This window comes from Lycorma delicatula, chromosome 9, assembly GCF_047948215.1.
Source record: "Lycorma delicatula isolate Av1 chromosome 9, ASM4794821v1, whole genome shotgun sequence".
Taxonomy (NCBI): Eukaryota; Metazoa; Arthropoda; class Insecta; order Hemiptera; family Fulgoridae; genus Lycorma; species Lycorma delicatula.
The window spans coordinates 124,304,779-124,320,353 of NC_134463.1; the positions used below are offsets into that span (position 1 = coordinate 124,304,779).

General features: G+C 33.2%; 1 protein-coding gene across 2 annotated transcripts in view; it reads left to right on the top strand.

Annotated features, from left to right (window-relative positions):
* The window catches only part of LOC142330580 (acetylcholine receptor subunit alpha-like), a 668,320-nt gene that overhangs the window by 212,372 nt on the left and 440,373 nt on the right, over positions 1–15,575 (top strand). For both annotated transcript variants that reach the window (XR_012757812.1, XM_075375962.1), the window contains exon 3: positions 15,243–15,382. Coding sequence is in view for 1 of the 2 variants with exons in the window: in XM_075375962.1 (XP_075232077.1) it covers positions 15,243–15,382 (140 nt within the window). In the remaining variant the exon portion in view is untranslated. The remainder of the gene's footprint in view (positions 1–15,242; positions 15,383–15,575) is intronic.

The following is a 15,575-nucleotide window of genomic DNA, read 5'->3' on the forward strand; positions in this document are numbered from 1 at the left end:
TGGGTAGAAAATTCTATATTCTCTTGTAGTAATACTTATGAGTCCCCGAGGGTTACTTCACCTTTTTGTCCGATTTACATACTAAAAGAGAACAAACCCGTGAAATATCGACTGTTTATTTTAACGAATGAAAAGATTAAAACGAATAAAACAGATTAAATTTTAATTAAATGAAATTCAAAAACTTTTCTTTAAAATATACTTTAATATCAAAAAGTATATCGATTATCTTCAGACCGTATTTTAAAATAATATTAATAATAAAAAATTAAAGGATAATAATGTTTGTTTTCAGTTAGATAGTTAAAACTGAATGCTATCGCTCAATATAAAAACAGAGCGATTCAAGAAGGGCTTCTCGACTTTAAAAGCATATAAAAATCTATTTAGATAATTTACAGATTCGGTGAGATCTCATTTCATAGCAAAACACATCATGTTTTTACTCGCGTAGTTCATTAGTACCAAATTCGGCCACCAACGCTGTCACTGTGTTGTTAAAAATGGATACATTTGTCGGTGCAGAACATGATCACACTGTGTTTTGGTTTCACGATTTTCAGTCAGCAAATGCAGTTCAGCTCAATTTTCATAGAGAATACGGTTGGCAGCCTCCTAGTAGGCGTACAATTTACTCTTGGCACCAAACCTTCGTTGAGAGAAGTTGTATGTTAAACATACAAAATCACCAGGACGTCCAAATTTTGTCGGGTTAAGCTTCGAATTAACGCCGCAGCTGGAGAGATAACGGCCGACTTGCTGGCTACAGTCTGGAATGAAATCGAATTCAGGTATGTCGCATTATAAATGTAAACCATATCGTATCAAAATGAATGTTGGGTGAAAAACTTGGTGTGTTTTTCTACGAAATGAGATCTCAACCGAGTATGTAAATTATCCCGATAAATTTTTATATTCTTTTTTAAGTTGTGACGTCCTTTTTGAATCATTCGGTATTGAACATACATGGATGTAATATTAATTAAAAATTTAATTTTCAAATTGATTTAATTCATGTATAATGTTAGGAATATTAAAATTTACGTTAAATCAAATATATATACATTAAATTTACATCGAACAAAACATTCGCTTTTTCACTTCTCTGACTGAAGAGAAACATTACTTGTTTTATGTTTATTTTGAAATTATTCCACTGATGATCGTAAATATACCGAAAAGCCCTAACCTATTATTAGTAATTTTAAACGACTTGATAAAGGTATTTTTTTTTTGTTTTTGGGCTAAAAACGCTTTCGCGTTATCGTCGCCCGGAAATATAAAGTCTTTTTTTTTGTTTTCTGTCATTTGACTGGTTTAATGCAGATCTCCAAGATTCCCTATTTAGTGCCAATCATTTCATTTCGTTATAACCCCTACATTCTACATCCCTAACAATTTTTTTTAACCCTGTCTCCCGGAATAAGACCTGCAGTTAAGCATTAACACGGTACCGGAAGGTGCCTTCGCCTCTAGTCATCAAATGAAGGAAACGCCAGGTCCGACTATCCCACTCCCGGCCCCGGGAAGCATAGGTAAGGTTATCCAGGAACCGGGATTCGGTCCTTTGTCCTTCGCCTCTAACTGGGACACCCCCAAGGGGCGGTCCCGTCGGGACTCAGTCTTTTAGCTCAGGGGCTCGAGAGTCCTGGCATTTCATCACCACCGTTCGCCCTGCAAGCACGGGTGATCGGCAGCCCCGTAAAGAGCTGCCTCTCACCCCCTCGCTTATCGATCTTTCATTTGAAGTATGCCTGACACAAAATCCGCCACTGTGTCGAAATCCACTGTACTGCGTAACATTGTTCCAACGATGGTCCCTGCCTCGAGATGTCCAGTTACGGAAGCACAGTCGTGGCGTTCCCCGTTTCATCGCGGGCGCTGGAATATCACGTGCTCCGGCGTGTCTAAGCTTCGAAAGTAGGGCCAGAAGGGGTCTTCAATTCTTCTTCGCCCATCGCAACCCCGTAGGGGAAGACACCCTTGGGACACTACCGGTCGCCACACCATCCCATTCGTTCTGAGCCCTGAGGAGCTTACCGCTCTTCTTTGCCTATACAGGTATGAATGAAAGATCCCATGCCCGCTCAGGAATTGTGACAACCAGATTTCCAGTTCGCTAAACTCCTTCCCGGCCCACGGCTCAATCTGCGCGATCAAACTATGCGTCCACCTCCTTTTCGTGGACGCATCCCACCTACCTTGCCAATCCCTGTAGACAGTTGCGTTGGCATTTTCCTTAGACACACCCCCAGATATTTGGCGGTCTTCCGTGATTGCACCATCGTATTTGGGAAGGGCACCAGCCGCCACCTTCCCGCCATCGGGACAAACAGGGATTTATCGCAGGACAAATTGAGTCCACCCCAGCCATCCACTCACCGATCGTTGCGATAACGGCATTTGCAGAACGCGTCACCTGCCCTTCGGTCTTTGCTACTACTACCAGGGCTAAATCTTCAACGTAAGCGATGGGGGTGACACTCCACGGGTATATTCATTGCCTTGGATACGGCGAATGTTTGTCAGCAATTTAAATTTACGAAACAATGCCGCATAAAATACGCAATCCACAATGATATGGTGCACAGTCAAGTAGCAGTCACATCGTACACATAACGGTGCGTTTTCTGATGAAATCAGATACCGTGAGTAGCTCTGGCACGTCCCAACTGCAATCAGCAGGGGTCACTTCCTCTCGGCGAATCTTTCTACATGAAGTCGCATGGCAGCACAGTGTACCTGATGTATCGAAGACCCTTTGCTTTGTTACTTTACTCGATGAATGTGTTGTACAGAATTAATAAAATCGGCAGTAGTAACACTAGAAGCGAAAAACGGTTGACTACATGCGTCTTTAGCACCGGAATCCTTATGTTCGTTACCCGGAATTCTCACGTGGCTAGGGATCCAGCAGACTTGTGTTTGCGACGGTTCAACTCAGCGATTAGATTATAGATTTCGGTGACGGTAGGATGTCTAGAACACAAAGCTTGAAGTGCGCTACACGAGTCGCTACAAATAAGGATATGACTGTATTTTGGGTGAGTGATATGAAAAGCCCTAATGATGGTGTACAGTTCAGCAGTGAAAACACAAGTAATACTAGGTGGACCAACATTAAGGTTCTGTTATTGACGACAAATTCGCGTCTAACGGTATCATTTTGTTTCGGCTCATCATTTTGTATGATATGATAATAATATCTTTTGTATGATATATGAAAAACTTTTTAATCTGATTATGTCGATTGATTTTTTAAACATTTTTAGGAGTGCCGAAAATTTAATTTTTTTTTTTAATTACAAATAATAGTTTTAAAAAATTCATTGTTTGATTTCATCGGATACCACCTATCTCAAAACAATGATCCACGTGTTAAAGATAAATTATTTTATTCCATTGTCCAATTTTCACCAAAATTTAACGGAATAGCTGCTATCTTGACACGTGACATAAACGAGTCATCGTAACAAAATTAATGATTATTCGTTAACCCGTTCCCTGTACGTTAAAAAAAATAGAAATCTCACATATATACATCCACATATACAGAATTATGCCCTAGATTCTTTTCTCATCGGTAAAACTTAATAGCCATTATTAATAAAAATATTTTCAGGGAAATATTCTCGTTTATAAAATACCATTTAAAATAATTTTTTTTTTTATCACATTTTTATGTATTTTTTACCTCTACATTTTGTTCTCTTTTAGCTGCCTACAGATACCCAATTCTGATAATGTTGAACACGCCATATAATAATAATTGTTGGTCTGTAAAAAAATAGAATAAATTCCGATTTATCTGGCAGAACGTTAGCGTCTGACGCTTTGGTACGGAAGATCCTGAGTTCGAATCCCGGTTAGTCATGACTGTTTTATAAGTTAAAAAACATTTCCGTTCCATATTTTCCGTAAACTTCGAGTTTATATCTTGAATTACTCGTAGACTATATATATATATATATATATAATTATTACGTTTTAAATAAGTAATGAAATATTTATTATTTAAATCCTATTTTCGACTATCCTGTTTAACTTAGGGCTTGAGAAAGCGGTTAGGAATTTGTATATAATCCCGGAGAGGCAATGTATAACGGAATTATCTAGATATTAACTAATGTAGTTCTTTATCTAGAAATCGGAGAGACGTAGTAGAGGGTTTAACGCTAATGGAAACAGCGGCAAAAGAAACGGGACTCGTAGACAACACAAACATACTGCAAAAAAAGGGATCGGTGTGAAGGGATCAACGTTTAACTACGGGCGAGAAGGTGTTTGAAAGGGTGCATAAATTTGAATGTACCTCGGTGCGATTTTGTTCGACAATAAGAACACGATAGAAATACAAGAAAAGATTACATGTGGAAATAGATGAAATTATACTTTTTAAAACATTTGAAATCTAAAAATATCAGCAAAAACAGATAATTTAGAATATGTAAAACCGTGATAAGATTCATAACAGTGTTCGGATCAGAAACGTAGACGGTTAACGGTTACAGCATTCCTTTCGCAGGTGGAAAAGAAAACAGGTGTTTGGTATCGTCAGGTACCTGTCAGAAAACAGGTGATATCGTCACAAGGGAAAATTATACGGGTCAGACTTATCTAAAGAATGGCGGAAGGTAGAGAAGATAGAAAAGCGATCGCTGGGAAACGTGATAGAAGATAAAGGAGAGGAAGACCGTGAAAGAGATGGTTAGATGTGGAGGATTATTTAAGGAGCTGGAGGAAATCGGCTGAGAATTTGAATGTTAGAAGGATAGTACTGTGACAGTCCCCTTAAAGGCATTGGCATAAAGGCCCAGTCCCGGCTCTCGGAGTGGGGACCCGGGGACGGCATAGGGGTTAATGCCGTATTTCATTTTAAACTCTGGGGGTTTATGGCGGGCGCAAAGTGAGATCCGACCGGCGGGTACGAGACGCGGACGTCCGTTAGAATAAAGGACACTCCTCTGGGCTGTGTAAATACCTAACTGCAGGATCCGGCCCGCGAGAGAAGAAAAAGAAATTTAAAAAAAATAAAAATCCTAGTAAAGGCAGACCGTTGTACGGATCTAAATACTAGATCGTGGATACTGGCGGTCTTTGGCGTTCGGGCCAATAATCGATTAAAAAATCGATTATCTAATTGCAATCTGAAAATCATTCCTTCTTATAAATCAAGATTTTAGAAAAAAATGTGTCGGTAGACGTATTTTATAAAAATACTGTTTTCATCATTATTATTTTAATATTTGTGGTTTTTTAATTATTATTTTTTTCATGATATACTCTTATTTTTATTCAAATAAATAATTAATGTATTACAAATATATTAATTAAAAACTACATAACAAAACACGATTACAATTACGATACTAAATATATAAAACACAGTACACCTAATTATTTCTGAAATTTTAATTCAAACGTGCAGCTGCTGAAAAATATACCGTTTTATTAATTAAGAATTTTTAAAAAGTACTTTTGAAATTTTATTATTTATTTTTTCTAATTTCAATATATAAAGAAAGATAATTAAAAAAAACTTCTTCATTATTAAATATATTATTATTATAAATACACAAATAGCGAATAAATGTGAAAATTTTCCTCACGCTTATTATACTTCTATTTCTCTTTGGTATATTTTTAAACAAAATGTTTTTTTTTTTCGTCTTTCTTATGTTGGAATACACTGGTGAGATACGAGGAAAATTATGCTGTTTTTTGTTTTTTTTTTTTGTAATTGACCGCATTAAAGCGAATAAAATTTACGTTAAAAAGTATAAGTAAAACTAGTTATATTTTTTTTGCAAAAGTATAATTCTGTTGGAAAATAAACGATTTTTATTACTGAAAGAATCGGCAGTTATAAAACGCTATAATTACAAATATTTTTAAAATGATTTACCACATGCAAAAAAAGGCATTTCAATTTTTTTACAAAGTTAAATTAATTTAACAATTTTTAATTCATTGTACAAAGTAAAGGAAATATTGTAATCGCGAAAAATTTTGGTTTTCAGATTTCAACGAAAATATCCATTTTGACTATCCCTGAATCCATTTTCACTACTTTCGCGTGACGTCTGTACGTCTCGCATAACTCAAAAAAGATTAGACGTAGGATGTTGATTTTGGATTTAGGATTTTTGTAACTTCTACTTGTGAACCTCCTCTTTTGATTGCAATGGACTGAATCAAAAGTGTCCAAAAAGCCTAAAATCTAAAAAAAAATTGGATTTTGGACTTTTTCTTAACTGCAGTAATATGTCCTCATTGAGAGCTTTTCAACGATATTTCATAAAGTGATACTTATTTTCATTCGTTTCAGAGTTAAAGCCAAATATAATTTTAAATTAATAAAATATTTGGATTTTACACGGGAAGGCACATCGGTTCGAATCAGACTTCACCTCCTTTTTTTTAATTTAAATATATTGATTTATTAATAATTGTTAACCCGTGATTTTAAATATGTTTTTTCAATAAATAATTATTCAGTAATAACAATAAAAAAAAGAAAAAAAATAGAAGCCATTAGTGAAACAAAATATGTAATTTTATAGGCATTATTGCATATGTGTGTATCTAACAGATTCGCTGAAACATCTGATTATTTAATATTAATTGAAAATTATAATTCAGAATCCTATTTTTTTGGATATTTTAGTTTAATTTCTATTTAATTAATTTAATTATTCTGGAATTTCTTTTTAATTTTAAAGTTAACTACGGAGTGACTGAAAAATAGACTCCACAAGAACAATATATGCACTGAGGCACATATACCCGATATTTAATAGATTGCAAAAAATTCTTATCTTTTAGTTAAAGATAAGAACTCCTCTGATATTGTCGGATAATATTATCAGTAATGCGAAGTTGATCATCATTTCGTTTATTTGTTTTTATTTTGCGAGTCATTTAATCGCTCTTTGGTTTGATATAATTTTTCTGATCTTAATTTGTGTACACTGCTCTAGTTTTCAAATTTTTTTTCTCTTTATGTTCATCATCGTCTCTTAATCTTTTTATTCTTTCCTTGGTCTTAACGTTTTCTTCTTTATATTTATCATCTTCTCTTATTCTTTTTAGTCTTTTCTTGTTTTTAACATTTTCTTCCTCTTCATATTTATTTTCTTGTCGTTTTTTTGAGATATAACTCTACATGTAATAATTTTTTTTTTCTGTACGATTGTTTCTTTATGATTTTTGATTATTCACCAAATAATCCAATAATAAAAACTGATATTTTACACCGTTCTGTCGAAATTAACATTTGTAACAAGTATACAGGAGTTCATTAAACGGAATAGTTTAATTATTATTAACTTTTAGTTATACGACACATCATAAATATGAAACTTTTGTTAATCAGCAGTTCACTAAGATACGAATAATACTGGTTTAGAAATGCGAGTGATAAAGGAAATTTTAATCTATCCTAATATTTCATACAAGAATTATTGTATAAATATTTGATGTTAGTAAAAACTAATATTTTAGTAATTGTGTAATTGTCCACTTTATTAAAGAATTGGAGGATCGTATCTCACTTTCAAATGAATTAAGTTTAAATGAAGTGCAGCAAAAAATGTGTATTTGTAATTTAATAGGTGTACGAGGAAGTTATGTGGTGTTCACAACAGATTTTTTAAATTAATTTTTATTTAAAGTATAAATAAGCTACAACAAACGTAGCCCGGATTAAACACGTTCTTTGTATAAAAATAAAAAAAATACAGTGCATCTTAAAATTTAAAAAAAACTTTATGTTGAGAAATAATACTGTTTCGTGTTCGCGGTTCGGCAAGGATATTGAGACTAACACACTTAAGAATTTCTTATACATATGTTTTACTATTCTGAAATCATATAAATAAAATAAATAACGATGATAATAATGATAATGATAATGATGAAAATACGTATATATAACATATATTAAAAAAATTAAAATTTAAAGGACAAGTTTTGCTTAATGACCTAAATTACTAAAATCAGAATAAAATCCACTTTACTAAAGACTTTATAATGACCGCTAGAACCTAATATTGCTAAATAGCAACATAATAATAGTGAAATTTAAAGAACATACAATTCAATTTTTTCAAATATTTTTACTTTTACTGTTTACCATTGAACTACCCTACACTTTATGAATGAATATAATACTATCACTTTCATTACTTATTACTAATAACTCGCCGAACAACTTTTGTATTCACCGGCTGTCCGCAAAGGAATGCTTGTGACGTACTCTTAATTCGTTACCAAACGCTTACTGATATCGCTGTCATCTTAACTGCGTCAAAGTCGGGCTTGCTAAACTACTCGCTGCTGTCGCTTGTTATCCTGTTTGGGCCAAACACGCCTCGCAAAACTAATCACTCTGTTCGCTGGTCCCTGGCAGTATTTATATCCCCTGGTCTGCAGGACCAGTACCCAGCTCGTCTCTTTAATTGTTGAAGCGTTATAATTTTCCACGCCCTTACGTTTTTCTATAAATTCTTATTCCGGTCAGGTAACCCTTCTGGTCGAACAACTGCTTTTTGAGGTAGCAGTCCGCTACCCTGGTCTGTTATACTGGTCCTGTTACTATATAAAGACTTAGTGTTAAATTACGCTAGGCGCAGAACTTTAGTCCCGGAAAAATATATTACTTTTTCTGATAAATTTTCGATTAATTTCTTGAATTTTCGCCCTATAAATTAATATCAAACTGTATACTAATCGATCATTGAACTGTAAGAATCCATTACTAGGCGATGAAGTGAACAAATAAAAAAAAGGAAAAAAATTTCATTCTTTGTGTGGTACAGCGTGATTCAAAGAAACGGGAAATTTTGAAAGTTGTGTCGTAGCCGTGGGCGATTGGTACCACTTGATAAGTGGCTCCAGCCTCTCTAACCTAACCTGCCATTTAGTTGTCATAGATCCTTGGAGCGGTGCGCAACGTGCATTTGCTATCAAAGCGTTTTACAAAAACAATGACAGTATGGAGGGAGCGCGTAGAGAATTTCGCCGTCATGTTAATCTGGGACGGCACGACCGTGTTCCATCAGCACGTGCAATTAAAACACGGATATCTAATTTTGAGGAAATCGGTTCGGCAATGAAAAAGAAACCTCCAGGCCGTAAGCGAACTGTCCGTACACCACAGAATGTTCAAGCTTTACGAGATGCTGTCACACGAAGTCCACTTCGGTCAATCCGTCGTCTCTCAGCATCTTTACAATCGCATAGTTCAAGTGTTCGAACAATGTTAGCGAAGGATTTGCAATTCCATCCGTACAAGTTGCAGATCGTCCAGGAACTGAAACCGAACGATGCAGTTGTGCGAGCAAATTCTGTAATGTAATGCTTCAGAAGATAAACGATAACGAAGAGTTTGTTCGCGAACTGTGGATGTCAGACGAAGCGCATTTCCACCTCGGTGGATTTGTTAACTAGCAAAATTTCAGATACCGGGCACAAGAAAATCCTACGCAGCTACACCAACGTCCGTTGCACAGCCAGAAAGTGACCGTGTGGTGTGCTATGTCATCTTACGGTGTTATAGGCCCTTATTTTTTTGAGAATGACAACGATCTTGCGATTACAGTGACGTCGGCTCGTTACGTAGCCGTGCTTGAAACCTTTGTTGTGGAACAACAAAAGAGATTTCCACCGATTCTTAACACAGCCTGGTTTCAACAAGACGGAGCAACGTCACGTACTGCACGAATATCGATGGCAGCTGTGCGCCGATTGTTTGGACAACGTGTCATTTCACGAAACTGTGACATTAGATGACCTCCCAGATCGCCTGATCTCTCAGCTTGCGATTACTTTTTGCGGGGTCACCTTAAAAGCAAAGTGTTCCACAGTAGACCTGCTACAACGGAAGAACTGAAGGCAAAGATCCGAGAAGCAATTGCGGAAATTCCAGTCGAGATGTTACGTCAAACCGTGAACAATTTAACGAAGAGACTTCGTGAGCGTTTACGTAGAAGAGGAGGTCACCAGGAAGATGTCATCTTTAAAAAATAAACTAAAATGTATGTATCCTAAAATGGCAACATTTGTACAATTACATAAAATAAAATTCATTTTCTAAAAAAAATTTTTCATTAACGTTATTTAATTTTTAAAATTTCCTGTTTCTTTGAATCATTCTGTATATGTAATTCTTTGTGTTTAAAAAAGTTTTAAAAATGTGTAGAAAATATGTTACAGTAGGATCATAAAAAATTCCTCTAAAAAACAGAATAGAAAGTCCTGCAAATCGATCGATTCGGTAAATTATACATACGGGTTGAAGATGAAATCTCTTATTTTTAAGCCTATTAAAGAAAAACGAAATGAATTTTATAGATTAAAAGCGAAACATTTTCAAAAAGATATTTAACAATTTAAGCAGTAATAAAAAACTATAAATAACAATGTTTTGAATAATGTATACGTTTAATTTTTCAGGCATATTTTCCGACATTATAAAAAAACAAAACGATATGTGACGTTGCATTTAGGTAATGAGTGAGTTTATGAATATTTAATGCATAGTCGCCGACGTTTAGAAAAAATAAAACATGTAATAAATAAAAATTTGTTTTATTCTAATAACTATTGTTGATAAAGTTGATTTTATTTACTCTTTTTTTTTAATTTTAAACTTTTTTCCCAGACGTTGAACTACAAACAGTATTGCGATAGAAAATTTATGAAGCAAAAATCGGTAATCATAGAAACATGAAATTTAGTAGATCCTCTTAGCTAGAAAGGATTTATTTTTTCGGTTTGAAATTTATAATTGTAAAGCGCATTGGAAAATAAAAATTTTTTGATGTACCGTAAAAAATATTGAGGCTGTAAAAAAACTCATCGTTTATTATTTTTTACAGTTACGCTACTTTTTAAATAGCTGTTTAAAAGTAAAACAGTAAAAAAATAAAATTTATCATACGTTCTTACCTCAAAACGATCTGTTTTGAAACTAGCATATTAAAATAGTAAATGGCTGTCATTTTGGTTAGGGTGATAATCTGAAATCTTTTCCGTCAATAGTTTAGTTTTTCAACACTTTTTAAAATGATAAGCAACGTGGTGTACTTAGTACAGTGTTAATGCTTTATACGTAAAACTTCTTGAGTTGCCCACCGCAGGTGCTTAGCGTGTGATGAATTTAAAACGAAAAAATAAATCAATTCAAGAAAAGAGCATTTTTTTAATTTAATTTTTCCACGTTTAACTGTTGAGAAGTTATTCTCACATTTTAACATCGGTATACATCGACAATTTTATATAAAGAGGCAGTTTGAATTAAAAAACTCCTTTTTTAGTGGATTAAAAAAAATTATAATTTTTTTTTTCGTTTTATACATTCATAACAATAAGTTTGTTTCACATAACTTTGCATTTCATAGAAAACTGAAAAACGTTTAATATTTGAACCTATTATTTATTTTTGTTTCCTAATACTGCAAAATTCTGTTTATTTGTCGGTGAATTACATATAAACGGTTCAACCCATTATATCAAAACTTGTAGGCTGATGACGCCTTAACCTCTGACCAAAATCTAAGCTGTATCCAAACTAAAAATAACATTTTTATCTTAGAGAGGAGGTACACCGTAGACGAAAGAAAGATTTTTGACATTTACTCACTTAATATACACAAAAAACACGAATAATTTACTTAATAAGTAAAATACTATTACGTAATGTAATTATTTTTACGCTACGGGATACCAGATTAATCTTGCTATACACTACACGTCCTAATCTTTCACACGACCGGAAATATGTAAACCATTTTAGATGCAAGTGATTTCAGTCGTAGAGGCTTTGTTTGAGAGGAAATGTTATCGCTGTATTGTTGCGGTGAACAAGATTAAATCTCGCTCGTAGATTAGATCACCTGCATTTGATTAGGTTTATAACATAACATTATGTAGGTTGCATAACATTCTGTACATTCACGGATAAACCCAAATTAGTGTTACGGTATAATATAACAGTTTATCACTTATATCCGTAACAGTTCTATTTAAAAATGATAACAGATATTTAGTTTTATAAAAATAGAATCGTACTCATATGCTGTTATTGTTATAGACGGTCTAAAACAATGAATTTTGTTTTAGCACATCCTCCGTAAACGCTAAACATCGCTCGTCAAAAATGTCTGCAGTATACGAAAAGGGTAAATCCCACTACAAAACAATTTGGCAAGACTAAAATTCTCGCAAAAATAAATAGATTGATTTGCCAACATGCCCGCTAAAACATCCATTGTTAAGCTGTAGTAGAATGTAAATAAAAGTTTAATGTTTCTTTTGGAAAATGTCCCATTCCAAATCAAAAATTCACTCGAGCGAAGCTGTAAAGAATATCTAGTTTGAAGTAAAATATATTTCTTTTTTATTATGCGATATCAAAAATTTATTGTAAGTAAAAATGAATTATACTCAATTTTTTTACAGTTTTTTTTTAATGTCCCTATCAAATTAGGGGTTAATTTTTTATAATTATAATCGGGTGCCATCTTGAAAAGACTAGATTTAATGAACAGTTGATTAGTATTTTTTTTCAAAAATTAATTTAAATAAATGTCCGGAAAAAATTTTTGAAAGTACATGTTTGGAGCGTCGCTTTATATGGAAGTGAAACTTGGATGATCGGAGTACCTGAGAAGAAAAGATTAGAAGCTTTTGAAAGGCGGTGCTATAGCAGAAAGTTAAAAATCAGGTGGGTGATAAACTGACAAATGAAGAAGTGTTGCAACAAATTGATGAAGAAAGAAGCATTTGGAAAAATATAGTTAAAAGAAGAGACAAATTTATAGGCTACATATTAAGGCATCCTGGAATAGTCGCTTTAATATTGAAGAGACAGATAGAATGGAAAAAATTGTGCAGGAAGGCAACGTATGGAATATGTAAAACAAATTGTTATGGATGTAGGATGTAGGGAATATACCGATGTAAAACGACTAGCACTAGATAGGAAATCTTGGAGAGCTGCATCAAACCAGTCAAATGACTGAAGACAAAAAAAACTTTTTTTAAAAATTGAAACGCTTTTTATAAATTTTCTTTAAACATCCCTCACACTTCAGAAATTCTTTCAATGTATTTTATTCATTCATTCATAGTGTTCTGCCATTAGGTCAGGTCCTGTCACGGCTGCTGCTGTGTTTTACCAGTTTGAGCGGAGAGTAGTTTGAGCAGCTGCTGCTGCTCAAACTACTCTCCACCTTATCCTACGCTTTGCTAAACTCTTTGTTTCAGTATATTTTTCCTTTTTACAATCTCATCCATCATTTGAAATCTCTTCCTTTCATTTCTACCGCATCCACTAATAAACATCTTTTTCTCATGCAATGTCCTAGCCGGTTCCTTTTCTTATATTCATTCACATTTACCATTTTCCTGTTCTCTTCGATTTTTTTTAATACTTCGTTTGTTACACGGTCTTGCCACCATACATTTTTTATTCTGCGACACCACCCGCATATCAAAAGTCTTCTGTCTATATAAATTCGTTTTCTGTCTATATTATCCACGTTTCAGCTCCATAGAGCATCGCACTCCAAATAAAACATTTTATTAATCTCTTCTTTATCGTTAAGTTTAACTTTCCATACAGCAGTCTTCCTTTCTTATTAAATGGTTGCTTACTTCTTGATATACTTGTGTTAATTCTATTGTGGCAGTCAGGTCATCGGTTATAAAGCTTCAAAAGTACTGAAATTTCTACACCTGGTCTAAAGCTTCATTTCCCATCTTAATCTCAATCCTCTCTTCTTTTCCACCTGATTCATACATTTTGTCTTCTTTTTGTTGATATCTTGACTTATGCTAGCTTCATTTAGTCATCAAGCATTTCAGTTAGTTTACTTGGATTCTCGCCAATACCGCCATGTCATCAACACAGTAAAATGTATACATTCTACTCTTCTTCTCCTGATTTTTATTCCTCTTTTCCCCCTTCACACAGCATTTAATTATTTCTTCCAATTATACATTATACTAAATATTGTCGGTGACATGCAAACTGAAAAAAGATTATAATGTAGATTAGGAAATTTTTTTTTTTAAATTTTTCAATCGATTTTAAAAATATACATTTTAAAGCAGTGAGTCAAGCTGTTTTAATATACAAGATAATTATAGCGATAATATTAAATAATCTAAACGAACTGATAAAATATTAACATATATGAAATTCTATTGGCACTGTAACTCTGGATTCAGTGGAAGCCTGAGTTTACTTAGTGTTTCGCTACAGAATTTAATTTTAATTTTCCGGAATCATAAAGGAAATTTCTCTTATTAACAGAAAGCTTTTTGTCTAGAATGCAATTCGTAAATTTAGGTCAAATACAGGTTTCTTTTAAATCTCTCATTATGTAATTACTTAATTAACAGTATAATTGTTTCGTATATACGTCTGTATCTGAAAATAATTGAATAAAAATACATGAAAATTCAAATCTATTGGTTTAAAATTTATTCACCGAATAATGAATTGTAATTAATTTTTAATTATTACTGAAATCATCGCGTCAAGTTTTATAGCATAACCACAACATCGGTGATCTTACGCATACTATTCACATTAATTAAATGTGAATTAATCAAGATTTATCTTGACCGTTAAGTAAAATTCTCCGTGTCTTAAAATATGACGAATTCTCGCTGGACTTATGAAACCGATTTCGTGTTCGACAAAATCAAACGATATTGTTTGGATTTGAAACATATTAAGAAAACGGTAAGTACGGCACAATAATTAAATATTTATTAATATATTTTTACTTGTTTTTATGAGAAAAATATAATCTTAATTTATATAAAAAGTTAAAATGAGTTTTCAAGTCGCAAAAAAATAGTCCGTTACATCGTCGTCCGGGATAGAATTCATAAACATGAATCGTGCAAACAAATATTTAATAAATTAAAAATTTTAACTTTGCCATGCATTCTATTTACGGAGGTACAACTTTTGTTAAAATACACGCACGTTAATTGTATCTATTGTGATGCCGCTCTGTTTTATACGGACTCTCTTGATGTGGCCAAATAAATGCTGGCGCCAGACAAATCCGAACTTTACGGAATAAAAATGTTCGATTAAAAATTAAAATATGTGCGATCTAAATAAAAATATCTGTTTGCTTGTTTATATTAATTGTTTTTTTCTTTTTTTTTAACAGAATTATTTTTAAATTAATAATTTATTCTGCTTTTTTAATTTTTAGGATGTTTAGGCAACCCTGATGCCAAACGCTTATACGATGATCTGTTATCTAATTATAATAAGTTGGTTCGACCTGTTGTAAACGTATCCGATGCTTTAACCGTCAAGATAAAACTAAAATTATCACAACTTATCGATGTGGTAAGTACAACTTTATTTACTTTTTAAACTTATAATTTTTATCGATAAGAAAATCTTGAAAAATAGTTCTATCTTAACGTAAAAATACAGATATTTACCGAGAATCGAACTTTAGTTAAACGATGTGATACTTACTGGTCGAGTTGTAAGGAAGAAATGATTTAAATAAAAACATAAATTACGCGTCAAGTAA